General features: G+C 27.5%; 2 protein-coding genes across 2 annotated transcripts; one reads left to right on the forward strand and one right to left on the reverse strand.

Moving 5' to 3' along the window:
• Positions 1-678: 678 nt before the first annotated feature.
• On the reverse strand, positions 679-10,668 carry LOC132931973 (helicase ARIP4). The gene is made up of 13 exons (XM_060998118.1): positions 9,822-10,668; positions 9,581-9,759; positions 8,785-9,513; positions 8,314-8,698; positions 7,745-8,253; positions 7,451-7,678; positions 3,754-6,360; positions 3,469-3,685; positions 2,864-3,339; positions 2,426-2,586; positions 2,194-2,354; positions 1,797-2,069; positions 679-1,712 (listed from the first exon to the last, which is right to left on the reverse strand). Exons 1-13 carry the CDS (start codon positions 10,213-10,215, stop codon positions 1,291-1,293), a joined length of 6,741 nt encoding a protein of 2,246 aa, XP_060854101.1. The 5' UTR covers positions 10,216-10,668; the 3' UTR covers positions 679-1,290.
• A 556-nt stretch (positions 10,669-11,224) lies between these two features.
• On the forward strand, positions 11,225-18,135 carry LOC132931974 (uncharacterized). Its single transcript, XM_060998119.1, is given in 11 exon segments — positions 11,225-11,525; positions 13,293-13,602; positions 13,946-13,994; positions 14,086-14,232; positions 14,372-14,454; positions 15,519-15,777; positions 15,858-16,074; positions 16,560-17,140; positions 17,142-17,178; positions 17,345-17,535; positions 17,595-18,135. Coding segments are annotated over 10 exon segments (2,073 nt in total). The 5' UTR covers positions 11,225-11,525; positions 13,293-13,306; the 3' UTR covers positions 17,808-18,135.
• Positions 18,136-18,932: the final 797 nt, after the last annotated feature.

The raw sequence follows: 18,932 nt of genomic DNA on the forward strand, positions 1-18,932 counted from the left end.
TGTAAGATCAACCAAAAAAATATGCACTTTGCATTGAAATCTGGGTCCTACTCATGTGTTTTATTTGTTAGAATGTGTACTTGAATTCTAATACCAATTTTGGTGTTTAATGATAAAATATATTATTTTTTGAATTTCATCCTTAGCTGTAGATATATTGATCATTTTAAATATACTTTAATATTAACTATTTTAAATTGTTTTCTGAATTTTCCGTTTTATTTCGATTTGACAATAATGCACAATTTGCACATATTAATGTGTTAAAGGCATTATTGTTTTATCCTTTTATTATTATAACAAATAATACTTTAACTAAAAATAATTATTTTTAATTAAATATAACTTTTTTTTTATGTTTATTTAAGATTGTTTTGTTAAAATAAAATTGTGTAACAGAATTGTTGTAAGTATATAGCAGTGGTAATAACAATGTCAGGATTTGATAACCTCGTTTATCCATAAAAAATTTGTATGATATATATGTTATTGCCGTTATTGAAAAATAATTTTGAAGGTACAAACTTCATTGGTGTTAAAATATTGTATACTTAATCAGAATCAATTAATTTTATTTTTACTAAATGCACAGTTTAAATAATATTAGTTTAATTTTAGAATTTCTCTATTAATTCAAGAGTATTTTTAAAGGAACAAAATAACAATAACCATAATAAATAGTATTAATTTAAGTTTTATCTATTTTTTTTTTTTAAACACACTTACATTTTACCTATATATCTAGTTTATAATTACTTATATGCTCGTTTAAAGTAGTATAATTTTAAAATAGAAAACATAATAAATATATTTTTTTAAATAACTTAGATCGATAATTAAAAAAAAAAATGATGTATAACAATGTCAACAAACATGAACTAAACAATAATATAAACATATTTAAAATATTAATAAGTCTATCATCAATTATTATTCTGCTACTCACACTGATTAATAATCAAAATTAATTTATTGTTTTAAACATAATTTTCAATTATTATAATATAATTTTGAAGAAACAGGAACATGCAAGAAAAAATGCTTGATAGTATTAAATATCCAAAGTATAAATTTTAAATAGTTTAGGAAAATACTGACAAGTTATTTTTGCTCGAGTTTAAACGTTTTTTTTCTCTTTTTTTTTTATATAAAATATTTGTACAAAATAACATATTTTGTTTAGGATAAAATTTCTAATATTATACATATTATATATATATTTAGTATTTACATTGTTGAATGTACACATAAAACTTAGTCTTATAATAAAAACAATACATTTTTATTGCATTATTGCGAAGAAGAGGGACGGTGATATTGCGGTGGATAATTATTATTATAAGATTGAGGCATCCTTGGGGGGTATTCATTCCTAACAGGAAACTTATCAAATGATCTTGGATAGTCTGGTGGATATCTAGGTCCGTAACATGAACTGGGTGCTGAATCGGCCTGTATACCTATTTCAGATGATTTATGAGGTCGGTCAAATTTTGTTAATGTTATTGAAGATGGTAATTTGGGAGGGTATGAAGACGATGGTATTGCAGGTGATGTTGACTGTGAAACAGCAGCAGACGAATGGGTTGGAGGCATATATGACGGAGAATGAACAGATCTTGATGGTGGTGGTATATGTTTAGGCGTTATTGAAATGCTAGGGTTATTTCTCAATAAATTTGAACGGTTACGTAATTGTTGCATAGAAGCATCTAAAAAATAAAACATTCATTTTATATTTTTATGAAAATAAATATTAGATATTGTAAATAATAAATAACTTTATAGTTACAAACCGTTTTTGGGTCCTGGATTAAAACTACTTTCTAGTGACTGTGGCCTATTATATGTCATTGTAGAAGGATGAGTAGATTGTTGTTGTGGGATAAATGGTTGGCTTGGTACTGTTGGGTTGTTAGGTTTATTATTAGCTGATGTACGAATAGCAATTATTTTTCCGCTTTCCAACTGCATATAAATTCCTTTAGGACTTTTCAGTACCATCACTTTTTGACCAGCTTTTAGTACAATTGAACCACGGTCACCAGCATTAGTTGGAATTACAACATCTTAAAAAAAAATATTCAAGTATTAAACATTTTGCTTTTAGAAATAAAAAACATGCTGTTTGTTGGTCTGTTTGAAATTGACTGATGTAGATCAGTTAAAGAAAATAAAAATTAAATTAATTACCCAGTGGTAAAGTCATTTCTTGAGCACTCATTCCTTGTTTTTGCCAGACTTCAGCTGGTATCCATCTACGGTTTAGAGCATTTCTGCTAGCCATTACTGCTGATGTATTAGACATTGATTGCATTGGACGTACACTGGCCATTGGTTTACCCATTTGATTTCTATATAAAATAAATAATTGCATTGAATAAGGTGATACAAATAATATAGATTTCAATATTTCAATACTAACCTATACAATGAAGATGCAGTATTTTGACCATAATATGAATACATTGGTCTGGTGTTAGCTTTTTTCTCCATTTCATAACTTCTTTTGGCTAATCTTTTTTCCGCCTGTGATAATTTTTTGTCTTTACGGTCCACAAACAATGATTCATGTTGAAATGGTTCCTAAACATTATAAAACAAAATACTTTTTAATTTATAATCAATAAAGCAATTGACTTATAAGAAAACTTCAATCTCAAGTTTGTTATCTTTATTTTTTGAATGGATAAAATACAACTAAAATATACTGACATTAATTGGTTATAAACTCATGATTTAATAACACAATTTGGAAACAATTTTTAACATTTATATTGGTTATGTTATATGAGTCATAAAAAGATAATAATCCTCGGAGTGCTGAATTCTATTTCAATGTTTAATTTGTAACAATATTTACCTTGGTTAACACAGAACTGAGATTCTCAACAATATATTTTACAACTACATCACTATAATTATCTTTAAGTGCTGAAAAATCTTTGATTGGCGTAGACTCTCCATCATCCCAACATAAATTAGTTACTTCTTTGATAGATAAATGAGCATCTGGATTGCATTCATCAACAACACGATCTGCCATTACCTGTTTGTTTATCTGCCTATCATAGATTTTTTTTTCTAAACAATTATCTGTTACTAATCTGTAGACAAAACATGGTTTTTGTTGACCATATCGGTAAACCCTGCATACAGCTTGAGTATCGTGACAAGGATTCCATGATGCATCAAATACAATTACTCTATTTGCTCCAACAAGATTAATGCCCAATGATCCGGCACGTGTTGATACCAAAAATAAATGCACCGTACTACAAATGTTGAAATCATTGATTAACTTTTCACGTTCAGATGCAGAGGTACTGCCATCAAGACCTAATAATAATGAATTATTTCTTATTTATTTTGATACTATTGAAATAATATAATTGTAAGTCTAAATTAAAACCTGTATCTAAAACTAATAATAAAATAAAATAAAAATATGAACAATATTGGACTTACGATAATAATCACAATTTCGACACCAATTTTCATCTTTTCCAGGTATTTTATTTCGTTGTAAAAATTCTTCTATTAAGTCTAATGTGAACAATGATTGACTAAATAATAAAACACGATCACCAATTCGAACAGATTCTTCAACAATAGCAAATAATAATGACATTTTTGCTGAAGCTTCAATCATACCAGGTACATAATCATTAAATAATTCAACAGCCTGAAACAAATTTAATTCTTATACAATATTGTAATAGATTGAAAATTTATAATTATGTAATAATTTACCCAATCATATGGTATTCCAGGCTCTTCTTTTCCACTTTTTATTAAAAGTGAAGGATTTTTTATTTCACCTTCCTCTAGTGTTGATATTTTTGGATCCATTGTATCTTCTATAGACCGTGATTCTTTGTTTATAGAAAACGAAGTACTTTTCTCATCGTGAGATTGATCAATATCTAAATTATTGCTGGTTCCACCATACTCATACTTAGTTTTATTGTCTAACGAACGAAATGGTGGTAATGGATTTACATCTTGGCTGGTCATAGTGCAAGGTGCAGGATTCTTACGTTCAGGTGGTTGATATGTACGTTCAGGCCCAGGAATGTTATCGAGTATATCAGATATACTACCCAATGGAGTACTAGAACTTGGAGTGTATGGAGGGTACATAGATGAATAATTTGAATATCTTGAATAAGATTCATTAGAATTCGAAACATTAAAACGACTGGATTCTGAATACATTTTCACTTCATTTTGATTATGAGCTCCAGACATTAAACCAACTCCTCTTCCACTAATTTGTTGCATATTAGTTGCTCTTGAATATTGATTAGATTCAGGATCTGTTTTAGCACCTCCGGGTAACCCAGGTTTGATATTAGATGGCAGTGGTCCATAGACTGGCTGATATTCATTTATTTGATTGTTCAACATGTTTGGTGGCTCTAAAAGACCAAGCAAACTTTGTCCATCAGGCTGGCCAACCATAGCATTATACAATAACGCCTGTTCGTTGGCGTCAGTTGTGGAGTTGAGGACACTTAACATTGCCTGATCATTAGCTAACAACATTTCTTGGTCGTGTAACATCTGGTCGGTCAAGATATTTGGATTTTGAAATGAGGAGTCAGGTAGCATAGTTCCATAATTATGATTAGTTATATGTTGACTAGGTTCTAACATGTAATTGCTATAGTTATTACTTGAATTATCAGGGTTCATAAATGGTTCCCTAATTGGAATCTGGCCACGATTTGCTAATACATTATCTGAATTTTGATACTGTTGTTGTTCTCGATGATGGTGTTGCTGTTGCTGTTGTTGCTGCTGCTGCTGCTGCTGCTGCTGTTGTTGTTGTTGTTGTTGTTGTTGTTGTTGTTGTTGTTGTTGTTGTTGTTGTTGTTGTTGTTGTTGTTGCTGCTGCTGCTGTTGATGTTGGTGTTGTAGTTGTTGTTGCTGCTGACTGACAAATGTTTGATTGATTTCTTGATGTTCGTGTGATATAGTCATTGAATGAGTATGTTGAGCTCCTTGGCTGCTTGTTAATTGACTTTGATTATTAGTATCACACAACATCATTCCTTGATTACTAACCCCTTGATTAACAGGATTATTATTCATTAATCTTGGATTGTCAATTATTTGATGATTAGTTACTTGATTTTGAATAGTTTGATTGTTCAAAGTACTTTGATTATTACTCAAGGTGTTATTAATACTCTGTGAATTTATATTGGTCGGAATAGAATTTTGCAAACGTTGATGATTTAAGTTGGGTTTCTGATGATTTGTCATGATTCGATTTGTGTCAAATATACCTTCAAAACTAATAGCCATACCAGTATTATTGTCATTTCCCTGTTTTATTAAGCCACTTCCATAAATACTTTTATTACTTTCTGTTAAAGATGTATGGCTACTATTAAATTGAATATCTTCATTATTTCTTGAAGAGCCTCCGAATATTCCTTTATTAGTACTTGTTAAGACATCTTGATTGTTTGTAAACAATCCTTGATTGCTATTAGAAAGGACTTCTTGGCTATTTCCTTGGTTAAATGCTTGCCTAAATGATACTTCTTTAGAACTAGATATTACGTGTTGATTTTTCATGCTGCTATCATTATCGTTACAATTATTATCAATATGTACCCCTGAATTAGATACAATCATTGATTGATTTTTTTGTATTTGTTTATTATTTATAGTAGGTTTTCGATTTCGAATATTTTTTGGTTTTTGTTTTGACATTGATATTTGATCAATATTATCTGATTGCAGTCCTGGAATATTTGAAATATTTTGACAAGGTATAATCTCTTGATTTATTCCCAGAGCTGGAAAATGACCTTGGTTTACTTTTTGGACATCTGAAGAAAAACCTTGGTTGGGTATAGGTTGTTCAGATTCCTGTGTTCCTTGGGTAGAATCTTGATTAAATCCACGATTTTGATAAATATTTTGATCATTTGAACCACTAAAACTGGTTTCTTCATAATTTTGATAACTTGGCTCACTTTTTACCATTCTTATTTCTCCAACTTCTAGTCTAGGATCTTGAGGGTATGGATATTGACTTTTTGTTTCTGTACCTCGATTAGATTGATAATATTCTGTATTACCTCGGTAAAAATGTCCACCTTCTTTCCAATAAGAAGAATTATAATTTTGATTAAAATTGTTCAATTGTTGATTGGTGAAATTCCCCTGACTTCCATATTGTTGTGGTTGAGGAGAATAATCATCATATTGATTAGATTGTATAGATTGAGTAACAGTTGAAGTATCGTGATTATGAGTAGTAGGAGTAATAAGTTGATTATTACTTGTATTTGGCATAACTGTTGCTACAGCTGGGGTTTTCATTTGATCTTTTTTTATGTTCTGAAATTAATTTAAATTAAAAATCCATTTAAATAAGAGATAAATGTTAACAATACTATTTTTTAGAAAAATATTTCTTACATCAAAAGTTCAGAAAGTAATGCATGGTTTTCATCATGATTATACAATTTTTTTTATATATTCATTATCAGAACGTAATATATAGTTAAGCAACAAAGATGTAAGATTAATTTTTGTTTTGTTTTAATAGTAAAATATTTTGATAAAAGAAATCATTATTATTATTATTAAGATGTATTAAATATTAATATCAAAATCAAATATTAATACTAATTTCAAAGAAAAGTTGAATTTAAATTGTATTATCTGTATATTATGGACTAATTATATTACTTAAGATTTATAATAAAATCCAATGTGGTTATAATAAATACATTTTAACTTAATCAACATGTCAAACTAATAACATAGCCAAGATAATTGTGAGGATTTCAGCCTTTTTCAACATTTTAAGAAAATTGTAAATTACTTGTGAATATATATTCATTATCCACGGCATTAGCATATTCAACATATATTTTACATAGTTTTAGAAAAGCATAAAACTAACAATTTTGAAAAAAGTTATTACTTTTTGAAATAATGAGTGTTGTTTGATAAAAGAATCACCTGTATAGGGTGCTAGTTAACAAGCCTTTCCCGTCTAATGAATTATCAGTCAATCCAAATCAAAATCCTAGCTACACCACTGTGTCAAACATAAAATATGCATTTCAAGAAAACATTTTTCAAGTTGAAGTTTTGTTTTTGAATTTCATAGATTTAACATATCCAGATTGGGGCTAATTTATATATTATTATAATAATTAACAAAATATTTTAAGTGGTTTGATAATTTTTTTTTTATGGTGGTGAGGTTGGGGATTAGAATTAATCCATACCGATGTATTCTACACATTTCTTGATAATAATTAAATAATACTACTAATACTTCTCCATTAGTAATCATTGTATTTTAATTTTACTAATGAAGAAATTCTTAAAATTTTTTTTTAGATATTTAATTAAATTTATCTCTAAATTTTTAAAAAAAATAAATAATATAATGTAGTATAATTGTATTAATTACCTTGCGATTTGGATTGTTTTTTAATTCTTTGGAATTAGGATTCATTCCTCCTCCTTTTGGCCATCGATTTCTAGAACGTTTAGATGCTGCAGAAGGAGAAGTAGCTGGGGTAGGTCCTAAAGGTGTACCCAAAGGTGTACTAGCTTCTTCAAGATCTAAATCAATTTCAGCTTCATCCAACGAACGTTTTTTCAAAAAATAATAGAGAATGTCAGGATGATTCCAAATCTAAAGATGTAAAATAATAAAACATGTAAGTTAAATATTGTTATTTAATTATTTTAATCAACTTACTTTACAACAAACTGCAAATGCTTTTAATGGATTAGGTACAGCTTTTTTCCTTACAACCTCATTCATGAATCGATCATACAGCAATCTTTGTAACGGAGTCATACGAACAAGTAAAACAAATTCTTCTTTTTGTGGTAATGTTTTTTCTAATACAGAATGACTTCTTCGCTGAACAAACCCTTCTAAAAGAGAATGTAAAACATGTGCTCTATGTCTCATCAACCTAATATCTTGAGGAGTACTGTCAATACATTGACCATTTTGAATAGGTCTTTCAAACATGTTACTGAATTCAGTTTTTGTTCCCAAGTAATTTGGACGAACAAAATCTACCATACACCAATATTCTAATAAGTTATTTTGTAATGGATATCCTGTTAACACTATACGTCGACGACTTTCAATTTCTTTAAGAGATTGTGAAGTTGAAGCATGGCTATTTTTAATTCTATGTCCTTCATCACAGATTACTAAATCTGGTCCAGGTTTTACTAATGCATCTCTCATTTCTAAAAAATAAAAGAAAAAATTATTAAAATTATTTCATGATATTTAAATTAAATGCTTACCATCAAGCAATGGTTTATTTTTTTCATCATAAAAATCGTCATCAATTTGTTTTTTATTTCGTTTCTTTCTTGGTTTCCTGGAAGTTAATTGTCTGTAAAGCTCATAGCCCATTAATAAAACACCACCTTCAATCCGCCAGTTTTCAATGACTTTGCCCCGTGCTGATATTGTCTTATGAAAGTCATTAAGAACAAATAGAGGAAACTGTCTATAAATAATATCACCATTATTTATTGTATTTTCTGAAGAATTTTTAAGATCATCAGGTAGTGGAAGCCACATATTAAACTCGGCCATCCAATTTTGTAAAGTATTTATAGGCATAATACATAATACATGTTTTGCTGGCGTATGTCTTAAAAAAACATCACAAAATGAAACAACCTAAAAGAATAACATTTAAATTATTTGAAATAATCAAACATGCAAAACTATATTTTTAGAAATTAGAAAAGTATCAAATAAATTACCTGAAGTGTTTTTCCTAATCCCATTGAATGGGCAAGTATACACCCAAATCCTTTTGAAGATTTAAACCTTTCAAGAGATTCAACCACATTATCATACAAAAATCGTACACCGCCAATTTGGTGAGGTTTAATTATACGCGCAATTTGAGGAGCTAAGAAAACATCCGGCTCATTATCTGGATGGCCAACATTTATAAGAACTCGTCCAGATTCATCTGGTAAATTGTAAGCATCATTTGTATGCATCCCACTGTTGTGTGTATCATCATCAGCTAAATCTTCTTCTTCTTCGTCACCAGATATTAATATACAATCATCATCTGAGCTTTGAGGTTTTTGTTCAACTTCCTCTTCTTCACTTTCACTACTTATAGTTACAACTTCGGCTATTTTTGCAGGTTTTATTGGAGCAATTGAAACAGAGGACGTTACCATGTGTGGTTCACTAACATCTCCAAGTTTTGAAGCTATAGATGATAATTTATCAATTTCATTACATTCTTTTGAAGCATCTGGTTGATTTTTTAATATTTCTAACATCTTTTTATTAAATATCTGTGGTGATCCAGAATCTGTAGATATAACAATTGTATTAGGTTTAGGTTGAACTTGTAGTTCAGTAGGTGTAGAATTTTTTTTAATTAATGATGTAGTTCCACCTTGAAGCAAAGACATAACACGATCCTGAGCTTTAGAATTTTGTCTATTGATTGCAATTTGTTTTTGGACCTAATAATTAAAAAATAATTAATTAAATAATAAGTTTTGTTAAAAATAAACCATTTATTTTACATACATCTCTAATAATACGTTGTTGTTCTTGAACTCGCCGTAATCTTTCCATTTCTTGTCTCTGTGCAGCCAAGGTCGATTCATCTAATTTTGTTTCGTCCATCACTTCACGAATATTTCTTCTCAAATTAGTTGGTCGCTTCTCTGATGTTGCTTGATTATCTGGATCTTCATCACTAGTTCCTAAATAAAATTATAAATTAATTAAAAAATATTTATAACTAAAATAAAATATAGGTACATACTTTCTTCATTCATTTTGGCTTTTTTCGGGGTTTGATCATCTTCTTCCTCGCCAGATTTTCGTTTAGAATTTGCTTCAATTTCTTCATCAGTTTGTTCATTGTTTTTGCTCTCGTTTTCCGATTCATTTTCTATATGTTCTGATTCTAATTTGACTTCAATGTCTTCATCAACTTCTGTAGGAATATCAGATATTTCGGAATTATCTATAATTTTTGAAATTTCTGGTGTCTTATTCGTATCTTCTTCACTACCACTAAATTCATCTTCTTCTTCGCTACAGTCATCTTCTTCATCTTCTTCATTTTCTATAGCCTTAGGCAATGGTTTTTCTTCAGGTGGTTGAACCCTTTGAACAGTTAAATTCGCGTATCGTGATAAATTAAATGGATCCATTAGGAAATCACTGTACTAAAGCTAATTCCATGATACGATAAATTATTTTAAAACTGTTTGTTCACGTCTAACAACACCACTACTAATAAACATTAAATAGAGGAATACGAGTAACTAATAACTATTAGATAGATAGATAGATAGATAATAATAAAATAATAATATTATCAAAACAACAAGACGTTTTATTCACGGGTCCCTATCATAAACTCGACCAGGACACACGGCATTTGAGATTAAACTAAGTACCGTAAACTGTCGAAATATCGTCGACTGTTTGAAAACTTCTCTCAAAATCGATACGATGGTAAAGAATATAAAAAATCACTATGGTCTTAAAAACATTAACTAATTCTAACAATATTATTATTATTGCATCCGTCCATTTTCTTCTACATTCGATACATTTTTTGGAAAACATTAATCTCCGGGCAACTACAGTGTGGGTGAACAGGTATTATTCCCGCCCCTAATTGTTTTCTTTATGATTATACATTATCAATTGCACGACGACTGTCGGAATTCAGGAAATTACGGGTTTAAAATGATATTATAGTCTTAAAATGAAAATTAATTTCGAAAAAAAATCCATATTTTTAATAATAGAATATTAATCTATAGTATTTAGTATTTAGAATTATGAAAAGAATAGATTATAATTCTGCGACGCACATTAAAAGTGTAGTTGACGAGAATACGGACAGCTTATTCTTTAGAATTCCATCTAGGGTTAATGAGCCGCGGGGGCGCGATTGATGATCTAAACTAGTGTTTACCATGACGATCAATGTTCAATCTCGAAATCTTAAATTTTCGAAAAGATTTCAGTAATAAGACGGATTTTCATGATTTTCTCTAAAGTTTGAATAAGTAATTTTAGTAAATACTGAATAGTGTAATTCGATTCACAAAAAAAGGGAAAGCTTGTGACAAGTTTACGTCCGCTAACATTGGCCACACTGCAATGTTGACATGAATGAAGTATTGAAAAGTGTGTATGCGTAAAAAATTTAACAAGTTATGAGAAATGAGATTTAATTAATTCTTATCTGATTTTCTAAGCAATTTTCATTAATTTGTCATTTTTTTGTGTTCTGCAGTATACATATACATTATTCGTTTGCATAATTTTACATTTTCTTCTATCATTAGTGCAGACAATTGAGTAACATTTAACAACTAATCGATTTGCGTGAATGTTTATTATTAATTGTACTATTTAATTTGTCTTAAGCATAATTACTCTACCTAGTTGGCATTATAAAATAAGTAAAATTCCTAGAATGGACGTGGAATCAATAGAAAATCCAGTAAGTCAATTGTATATTTTTAATATAGCATTGTTTACCTATTGAAATTTAATAACCACTATTCATCAATATAAACAAAAACATTAATGATAAAGATATGATTGGCAAATGTATATTAGGAGTTAAGTAGATATATATCAATACTAATCAATACTTCAAATATGGTTAAATTTTTTGATTTGCAAGTATTGTGAATATTATTTATTAGATACTCAATTCATTACAATAAATTAGTGTTTAATTTAAAGGAAGCCATTGATATTAATGTTACTTCACACTTGCTAAGAACCTCTATTTTTAAATAAAATGAGTCATTCTATTATTTTTTTTAATTATATTTTGTTATTTTGTAAGAAAATACATTTATAATCATATTATCAACTTGATATTCATATGTATTATAGTTAAATTTGTAAACAAAAAAACCTTGATGTAAAATAAATTATATTGATATTCAAAATAAAGACTCATATTACCTTCTCAAAATGCAATTCATTAAAATAAAACTTAAACATTTTATTTATTTTAAATTTGAATTGTTATCAATTTTTTTATTTTCTACTATTAATGTTTTATAATCACTAAATTATATTTTAAAAACAATAAATATTAACTACCTTGGCATTGTTTAATAAACTAGATACTTAGAAACTTTACAACATTTACAATTTGTTTTTGAAACTGTTCAGATTTATCACTTTCCTAAATATCAAATTACATTTAACAAGTTTTTGTTGGTAATTTTTATTACAATGCACTATAAATATATAATAAATAAAGTTTAAAGCATAGAATGTATGGTTTTTCAAACTAAATATAATTTTTAATTAATTAAAATTTATCAATTTAATTTAATTTTACCAATATAATATATTAAAAAACTTATTTTTAGATATAAGTATGTATATAACATTTACTAAAATCATTGACACTGAACACTTATCTGAAATGAGATGTATATCTCAGTAGTTTTTGTTACATACTATTTATTAAACATTTAAATATAATATAGGTATGTAATGTTCATGTCTGTAAATTTATCTATTTTTATTTCTTACAAAAACTTTGGTAGTCTGCTCGTTAAAACTAAAATACAGCTCTTTTTATAAGCTTTAATACTAATAAATCTGTTTCTATTTAGAGGAATTAGAAGTTTAAATGAAGAATAACCACTAGTTATTTTGTTATAATTCAAAAAAAAAATATTACATACTTACACAATGACATTTTCAAAATAATTAAATCAATTTTAACTATTGCTTATTTTTACCCGAGTTTATACCACTAACCTATTCATACCATCTAATTTAAATCAGTATTAACTTAAATTTTAAGAGCAATGATATATGATATAAATACACTATATTTTTATTGTTGTTATTTTTACCCAATATTAATTAGATACTATCTTTACTTTTATTTCTAAGATACTAAAATTTTCATCCTTTGTTTAGAAGTTTAAAATTAAATAATATTTTTAAATACATTTATTAGTTTACAGTTAATTATTTCTCCAAATATATCCATTATTTTAAATTTGGTATTTTCTTCAGCAAAAAATATTTTTACGTTAGTACATTAGGCTTGTTTGACAATTAAAAGTACTTGTTCTAATTAACAGTTTTTTTTGTAAGTTTAATTTCAATCTCCTGTTGTTTACTGTTATGCTGTGTTTACAATTTTTTACCTTAAAATTTTGGCCAGCAGTTTCTATTATAAATAGTTATATTTTTCGTTATATCTCAAACTAATTGTTGATATTTTCAGGTTATTAAATTGTTATGACAAATTACGTGACTACTATGGAAGAGAAGGCTGAGTTCCAACTTAAAGAAGGATGTCGATTAAAAGGCAACTCTTGTTGTGCTCTTAAACATGCTGTGCGTTCACTTACAAATCTAGATGATTTTGTTAGTGAACGTATTGGTGAAGGTTTCTTCTCTGAAGTGTACCGTGTTACTCACCAAACCACTGGAAAAGTAATGGTACTCAAAATGAATATCAAACAATCTAATCGATTCAATATGCTAAAAGAAGTGCAGCTTATGAACAAACTTTCACATCCAAACATACTTGGGTATGAAAATAAATAATATTATTATGGTTAAACACTTGTTTTTAAAATGTCTAGAGAAAATGTATTAATAATTCAATATTTTGTTGTAATCAAGAATTACATAGATGCAATTGAAATTTGTAACATTAGAATAGTTTTTTAATTTAGTGATTTTTATATTTTGTATATTAGCACATAAAATCTTGCACTATTTGCTCCTGTGTAGCTGTACCAATAAGTATTATTATATATTAGTATACTTATTGGTTGTAACAGTAGATATAATAATATATTTTGTTATTTATATATATATATATTATCTATAATGTATAAACATCTATTTAATTATTTATTGTTATTTTAGATTTGAAGGTGCTTGTGTATATAAAGGACAACTCCACGCATTAACTGAGGTAATTATAATATTCCTTATTTGTTTATAATGTTCAATATTAATTGTTTTAAAGTACCCATTTAAAATCTTTAATAAATTATATTTATTAGTATATCAATGGCGGAAGTTTGGAACAATTACTTGAGTCTGATATTGACCTATCATTTAAAGTAAGAATGAAAATAAGTCTTGATATTGCAAGGGGCATGAAGTATCTTCATTCAAGAGACATATTTCATCGTGATTTAACTTCAAAAGTAAATATAAACTTAATTTAACTAAATTATAAATCCTGAACTCCTTTTTAAACCTAATAACATTATTGTTTAATATTACTTAACATTATTATTTAAAATATACCAAGCTCGATATTATCAAACAATTTAAAATTTTTAGAATGTTTTAATTAAAAAAAATGAATCAACTAAAGATCTGACTGCTGTTGTAGCTGATTTTGGACTAGCTGCAAAAATACCAAAGTGAGTTATATCATTTTTATTTTGCATTTAAATTTTTTTAATATCTTATAGTATATGTCTTATTATATATAAAAAATGCTTATAATGTGATATGTGAAAATACTTATCCATATTCGTATTTCCATGTCAAATAAAATATTGTTATTTGTCTACATTGATTCTTAAAAAAATAATTATTTAAATTTCATTATATGAAACTATCAGGGAAAATATAGTGAGAATAACATATGATTAAATCTTAGTTCTTTTGTTAATTTGATGTATTTTAAGACTTTAGAAGTTTAAATTGATAATTTTCTCATAATAATAACTCAAAACTAGTCAATATCATTAGGTATTTAACCTTCTACAACGCACATGTGTAATTTATTATCCCATGTTTTATAGTTATAATCGTATTATTTTTATCTTAATTATCTGAATTTTGTTATCTTGTCTAGCTTCCTAAATATAGTTTTAAAACATTAAAATATTATCACGTTATATAATAATTATAAGGAAAACTATATTTTGAAATATATTATAATATATTACAGTAAACTTGTCAAAAACTACTCAAACGTATTAATTATTATGTATAGCAATATAAGAAAATATTCTACAATACATTTTTTCTATCATTGACACAAAACAATAAGTAAGTAAGAAAAAAAAATTATTCGGCAAATTTTTACCCCATACACGTTATTATTAGTTCAGAAACTGTGTGTGTGATAGAAGGTTAAGAAAATACACAAATTAATAGTTATCCAAGATTATTATTTTATCAATTTCAGCAAAATAACTTTTATTAATTTTACTATAAATATAGTAATGTAATTAAATTTCTTGTATTTTTTTGCAAAAAATTATATAATATGTATCTATTTTATATACACCATATTTTAAAGACATTTTTAAAGAAATAAAAATTTAATTTAAAAAAAAATGAGTTATTTTTTTTTCATTTAACCATAATTATTTTTAACATATCTTTATTAATTGTGTCCATAAATCTAAATTATTTTTAAAGCATAAAATGAAATAATTGTTTTCTTAATAATTTATTTTTGTTTATTTATTAGAAAAGGACAAAGGTTACAGCAAGTTGGATCACCTTGGTGGATGTCACCAGAATGTGTTAAAGGCAATGTATATAATGAAAGCAGTGATGTTTTTAGTTATGGAATTGTGTTATGTGAAATTATTGCTAGAGTGAAAGCAGATCCAGATATTTTACCTAGAACACAAAATTTTGGCTTGGATTATATAGCTTTTGTTGAGTTATGTTCATCTTGTCCTCCACCAACTATGTTTCTTAAATTAGCATTTTCTTGCTGCCATGTAAGTTTATGTTTCAACCTTATTTTTATGTATTATGTATATTGTAAATAATTAATTTTTTAATTTTATGTTTCTTAAAGTTGGATGCTAAATCACGCCCAACATTTAAAGAGATTGTTCAACAACTTGAAGAAGCTATTGCTTTTCCACTAACTGTAAGTTCAAATTTATCTGGGTCACGGAGATGTCCAGTTGTTACAACTCGGTCAAATCCTTGCTCAACAGCGATGGTAGAAGCACGAAGTGAAGAGTTCCTGCTACAGAATAGTGGACCTGAAGAAAACAATCACAAAAAATGTACTTGCAAAAGTATTATTTCATTATTTAATATTTATTATTCATTGCATCCATTAATATCAATAATTATTAATAATCAAAAAAATAAATAAAAGAATTTAACACTTTGACTGCGGCATGGTTTGACCTAAACGAGACTTCCCTGTGCAGAACATTTTTGTAATAATAGTAGTAAGTATAATAATAATATAAAAATACCAGGAATCTCAAACCACCGCGAGTTAAACAATTTCAACCTCTTATCTATGCGGAGGCACAAGCACAAATAGCTTATTATATGCTGGTATTATTGGGAGAGGTGAGTAATTAATACAGGTTGTCGACGCCCGCCACATAGAACAAATACGATTTGTTGACAACATGTCGAAGCCAGCAGTCAAAGTTTTAAAGCATTCTATTGTGTTCATTAATATTTAAAATGTTATAATTTATAATAATACAATGTAAATGATTTTTATTAAATAATAATATTTTGTTTGATTTAGTGTGTCATAGTAGATCATTGTCAGAAGATGAAGGAATATTGGCTTTTCCAGCACATACGGCTCCATCAGATAAAGCCCGATGTCATTTTGTTCAACCTCTACGTTATGTGGGTGAAAGTATGTGTCGCCAAGATCCTCATTATAAGCCTTGCCCGTCCAAATCCAATCCCTTTCATAAATTGGATGCTAAGTTTCAAGGTGTTCGAAAGATACTTGCTTCAACAAATGGTTCAGATTTATTTTCATCATGTTGTGAATTGCCATCACCTGGTTATGTGGAACTTGATAGACGATGTTCTTTAAGTGTATCAAGTGGTGGTACACTTATTGCTGATTCTTCTACACCTAAAGGAAAACTTAGAAACATTGATAAATCCTCAAAAAAATGTCGTTCTACATCTTTACCAACATCTCCTCTAATGTCTAGAGCTAGTGGTAGACGGTGGATGTCATTAACAAATATAGAAAATACTACTAAAACATTTCCTACTGTAACAGTTGATTCATGTTGGACCGATCTCACTATTCCTGTTAACTCTGGTGTAGCAAATCTAAGACGGAGAGGCTCATGCGAATCCGGTTTTTTACAGTAGTGTTTGTGATGATTTTTGTTTACCAGGTAATGATATATTTATTAATATTTTTAAAAAATTTACTTATAAGTGATTCTAATATTAAGAATATTAAGACACTTTTAAAAAACAGTTTTATGTGTTCGGTTATTTTCTTGCTGTGTGGCTAGCAAACGAAAGCAAGATCAATATTAATGAACAACATTTTGGCAGGACTTGAATGTCAGCATACAACCAATGCTTCATCAGTGACATTGTCATCTGGTTCAGCTACATCGTCATTGTTCCTTGACTCTACTGGTGATGAGCACCATCTTAGACCTGGTGGTTATTGTTTTCTACATAATAATACGCATCATAGTTCAGAAGACCTATCAACATGTAATGAATGGGAAAACCATCAAGTAATTAAAAAAAAAAAAAAAAAAAATATATTTATTTTTCATAATAATATTTATTTCAGAAAACTAGACATATAAGTAAAATTGTTGAGTATTTTGAAGAAAAACAGAGTCAACGAGAAACACAACCCTCTATACGACCAAGACGTTCAGGTCTTGTATCTGGAGTTTTACGACGAGCAATAAACACAACTAGTCCAAATGTCTGTGGCAAACGTATTTTAGTTTGTGAAGGAGCTGTAAGGTCAAAACTAAAGCTTTTTGATAGAAAATAAAATTTCTATTCAGGGTGCTACTTACCATTAAAATTTTTTTTTAATTATTTTTTTTTATGGTTGGTTGTTTTCCAAAATTTGTTTCATCTAGTCATAGGTACTACAAAATGCCAAAACAGTATAATGTATATTTAACCATAACAATGATATTTATTTAAAATAGTTGCCATTTGTTTCTTATTTTTTGGTAAGCATGTGGGGGTTTTAAATGTGTATAGAAGTTATATATGTAATTTTTTTGTTTTTTTTTTTTTAAATATTTTATTCAGGGAACTATTATACAATTAGAAAGTTCAACTCAAAATTAAAAAGAACTATTTTTATTGTATGTTTTATTTTTCTATTTAATGTTTATATGAAGAAAATTGAAAGATTTTGTTATGGAACAAATAATTATCCATAGGTATATAGTTACTTATTAACTTATAGAGTAAATATTTTTTTATTCTAATGATTGCCTAATTAAAATTTTTATGAAAAAATTGTCAATTACTCAACTACGTAAATTCTTAGTATGCTGATTGATTGATTTATTTGTAAAAGATACTATACAAAGTGATCCGTTTAACACCCGTCATACATAACTATCAAATTTTTATTATATTTTTAAGATCACTTTAAGTTGTTAAAAAAATTTTTTATTGACATGTATTTTTAGTTTTATATTCCAAGAGTAGAATATTTTTTAGATTTTTTCAATATATAAAAACTGTGTTTTGGACAAGAGTGCCCTCAGAAATCTTCTCCAGGGGGGGGGGGGGTAAGGTATATGTTTTAACATACTGTAATCATTTTCTTTATTCAGTGTAACTTATTACAAACTTTATAAAAAAAACTGATGGTATCATAATATGATTAACTGTATATTTTCATCAAAATATTATATGAGACATCAAGAGCATTGAAAAAAAATTCGACAATAAACATGTACCAGAGAATATAGACCATGATGCTGAACTAGTATTTATTATTATAGTATTCATTAATGCTACGAAACACAACAAACATTAAATTTACTAAATCAATGATTTCTTTAGTTGAAAAAATATAGCTTTTAAAAATATACCATAATATACAAACTGGTAAAAAAAAGTGGAACCCCCTTGATTTTAGACAAGTTAGTTA

Source organism: Rhopalosiphum padi, chromosome 1 (genome assembly GCF_020882245.1).
Source record: "Rhopalosiphum padi isolate XX-2018 chromosome 1, ASM2088224v1, whole genome shotgun sequence".
In the NCBI taxonomy this organism is placed as follows: Eukaryota; Metazoa; Arthropoda; class Insecta; order Hemiptera; family Aphididae; genus Rhopalosiphum; species Rhopalosiphum padi.